The sequence below is a fragment of the Lottia gigantea genome (genome assembly GCF_000327385.1).
Source record: "Lottia gigantea unplaced genomic scaffold LOTGIsca_53, whole genome shotgun sequence".
In the NCBI taxonomy this organism is placed as follows: Eukaryota; Metazoa; Mollusca; class Gastropoda; family Lottiidae; genus Lottia; species Lottia gigantea.
The window spans coordinates 1,782,235-1,786,031 of NW_008709815.1; the positions used below are offsets into that span (position 1 = coordinate 1,782,235).

Sequence of the window (3,797 nt, forward strand, 5' to 3'; positions counted from 1 at the left end):
GGAGGGGGGGGGGGGGCTGGTGGTTGTTAATGTACTGCCAAATATTTTTATTCAAAATCAAAGCTGCCAGATAATCAATATCTGCAATAAAATTCAATATGCTAGAAAAAAAACCCAGAAAATTAATTTTATGGTCTCTATATATTAAGTTGAAGAGTTGTTTATCATGGTTGCAATAATTACAGCTTTCGAGTTTGTTTTGATGTTTATTTTGTTTTGTAGGGTTGATATGTCAATATTACCTTATAGGATGTTAAAAGCTTACAACAGCAAAAGTATTTTAAAATTAAATTCAAACCATTAATTTTACATAATTATATTTCACAGAATGTACTAAAACAGACGGCATGAAAGATGCACAAATAATACCCGATTCAAGTATCACTTCACCTACATCACCTAGTGTTGATGTAACTCAAATAAGAGATGGTGGTGCAGTTTTCCCTACTGGACAGCACCCAGAAATTGTAATAAATCTCAAACAACCATGTAAAATTGAAGTTGAAATAGGAAGTGTAACTGTTCCTGTATACAATATTGGTACAATTACTGTTATACCAATTGATTCTAATGGTAATGAAAAGTCTAGTGATATGGTAACTCAAGTAAGTTTTAACATGCACCATATTATATCATTTATACTTTTCTAATAACAGTATGATTGCATTTTGTTTGAGAGGATTATTACACTTTTTGGAACTGATTATTTACTAAATTATTTGATTGAATTATTACAGTTTGTTCCTGAAAATATAGCTAGTGTTACTTTCCCTGATGATGTTCGAGGTGCTAAGATTAAAATAGTATTAACTCCATCAGATTATTCTTTACCAATTACCACTAATGGTGCAATAGAAGTTAGAGGCTGTTTTGTATGTAAGTAAAATATTTATACTAAGTTCTGAAAATTAGAGTAAACTGCGCAACTTGGATTTTTGTATCTATTTTTATACTTCATATTGGCGTCCTTGTCTGTCGGTCCGTCCGTCCGTCCACATTTCTCGTAAACACTCTCACTCTAGAAGGCACAAGACTAAACTTGGTGAGATTGTTAGTAATCATCCGGGGATGAACCCTATTGAAAATGAAATAAGCCAAAATGTGTTTAGTATGAGTTATTGACCTTGTTCTAGAAAACGCGTTCAAATTTTTGCTCGTAAACTGTCTAGAAGGCACAAAACTTTAGAGATTTTGACGAAACTTGGTTAAAGTATGAACCTGGATTCTTTTGTCTACTTTCACTTTGAAAATCGCGCTAGATTATATTCTCCGTCCTCCTAGAGTATGATATTGTCCAAGGGAAGAAAGCTGCCATAATTAAAATTAGTCTCATTAAATTTTTGGGTAAAAAAATTATAATAAAGTTCTTGAGACCTATCTTATAATCTTGGTACATAAGTTAATGATTTTGGAATATAATTATAATTCTTGGTACATGATATGAATTTCTTGGTATTTGTAGGTCCTGTTTAAACGACTCCAGGTATGTTATCTCATAGTTCTTATTTTAACGTGTTTAAAAAGTATGTATGTCTTAACGTAGTTTTGCACAGTAGGGAATTTTCTCCCCATTTCGATAGCATCACAGATCACCAATCGTGAGTATTTTTGATCTTTGATTTACTGATGTTGGAAATTTCTTGTTCTTGTATTGTAAATAATATTTTCACATGTGTTGAGAAACAGGTTTTTTTATGTCTACTTTTTCTTCCAAAATGTTAGATTTATTCTCCTTCCTCCGAGAGTATGATATTTTCCAAATATGAAAACTGCTATAATTAAAAAAAAAACGAACGCCCTGCAAAAAAAAAAAAAAAAAAAAATTGTTCTATTTTTTCAAGAAAGATTTTCTATAAGGATCGAGTTAAAGAGTTCCATAAATAAGGGCCTTTATATTTCAAGCTATTCTTATATAATGGATTTATAAGGATTTAAAAATCAGATAAATCGAAAAATATTTAGTATGAGTTATTGCCCTTTTTTCAATTTTTTTTTTAGCTCAACATTTTTGAAGACACAATTCTCGATGTATTTTGGCGAATCTTGATGGAAGTGTTTGTAAACATCCAATCTTATTAAATATCATTAAATAAAAGCGAAAGAATTAATTGTGACTTTTTGCCCTTTTCGTTCAATTTTAAGCTCGTAAACTATGGCGGCGGAAAGCGACAAAAACTTAATGCTATGCAGAAATGTCTAATTCAAAACACAAATGTAATATAATGCAATAACAAATACCTAAAACGTCTTATGCAAAAGATAAAATACAAGAAACCTCTGATACAAAATACCTTATAAGTTAAATGCAAAAGACATTATACAAGAAACCTCTATGCACAATTGATTATACATCGTGAAACATCTACCATAAGCGTTAGACGACATATCTCGTTTGCATTACCTACATTTCTTCACTGTAATATCTTTATTTAGGTCAATGTCAAGGTCGAAGTATTTTTTTTAATGTATACAATAATTTCTCCCAAACTAAGGGGGATAACTCTAGCGTACCGGTATTGACTCACTCCACTAATTCATTTGCCATGTTAAAACACGAAATTCAACCTTCTGCAACTTTTTCCAGAAATCTTTCCAATATGTCGAATGAAAGCCTGACCAATTCTCAATATTTCCACTATCACTGTATTTGTCACAGTGAACCCTTTGACAAGAAATGCATTCAAATTCGCGTAAACTGCAGTGGGTCACGTGGTCACATTTCTGAGCAATATGGCTGCTGTTGAGGCCCTATTTTTGTAGCGGCAATCTTTTTGAAATAAAATTTATCAATCGGAAACTTTATGAAAAGAATACATTAGACAGTGGAAATATAAGCAATGAACGATGGATCCACTGCAGTTACGGTGATATGAATACATTGGTCAAGGTGCCAAATTCATCATGACTGCCTTCTGCAGCTCATTCAATTTGGCACCTTGTCCAATGTATTCATATCACCGTAACTGCAGTGGAATTAGCTTTCCGCCTTTAGGTCTCTCATCATCTCACCAAATCTTAAAGATAATGTCATTTCAGACATCAAATTGCAAATCTAGACCAACAATTACCCTAAAATAGGCATGCTAAAACCCCAAAAGAAAGAGAGAAAGAAGATTTCTAAAAATTACAAATCTAGCTCTCAAACGTGAAAGTATGCAATCCATTGATTATGTAGCAAGAGAATTAGATATGGTGTCTGGTATCTTGTCAGAGTTATCGGTGGAGTTTGAAGACCCTCAAATAGACATGCCATGCAATGTTTGTCTTCTGCATCTGATCTTGTGGATATTATCCTTAAACAATTGGAAGACAAGGAAGACGGGCAGGCCAAAGACTGAAATACCTTCGAGCCAGCTGGGTTGAGTTTCAAGCAGAAAGATATTGCCGAACTTTTTGGAATTAGCGTCAGAACCTTGAGGACAAGGCTTGCGGAATATGGCATCCAATATGGAAATTCAGTACAATATCTGATGAAGAACTGGATGTAAATATTGAGCAGATTTTAATAAACCGTCCAGATGTTGGTTATAGATCTGTGAGGGCGCACTTACTTGGTGATAAAGAAAACGTCCAAGAAATAAGAGTTCGTGAATCTGTGAGGAGAGTGGATTTAGAAGGGTGTATATTGAGGCGTCTTACTATTTTGAAACCAAGTGAGATACAGCATCCCGGTTTGTGGCGCCATGTAGCGCCACGAGTTGGCTACCCACCCACCAAAGCGCAACTCTCTCGCATGTACGGTTTGCCTACTGTAGAGGTTTTAGTTTGACCTATGAAAACCGAAAAAATCGACCAAA

The 3,797-nt window shown here is 33.8% G+C and overlaps 1 protein-coding gene across 1 annotated transcript in view; it reads left to right on the plus strand.

The window, feature by feature from the left end:
* Positions 1-1,473, plus strand: part of LOTGIDRAFT_165822 (hypothetical protein) — a gene marked incomplete at both ends in the record, with an annotated part of 2,389 nt that extends 916 nt beyond the window's left edge. Inside the window, 3 exons of the mRNA XM_009062834.1 lie at positions 328-605; positions 738-876; positions 1,463-1,473. Coding sequence (XP_009061082.1) covers positions 328-605; positions 738-876; positions 1,463-1,473 — 428 coding nt within the window. The remainder of the gene's footprint in view (positions 1-327; positions 606-737; positions 877-1,462) is intronic.
* Positions 1,474-3,797: the final 2,324 nt, after the last annotated feature.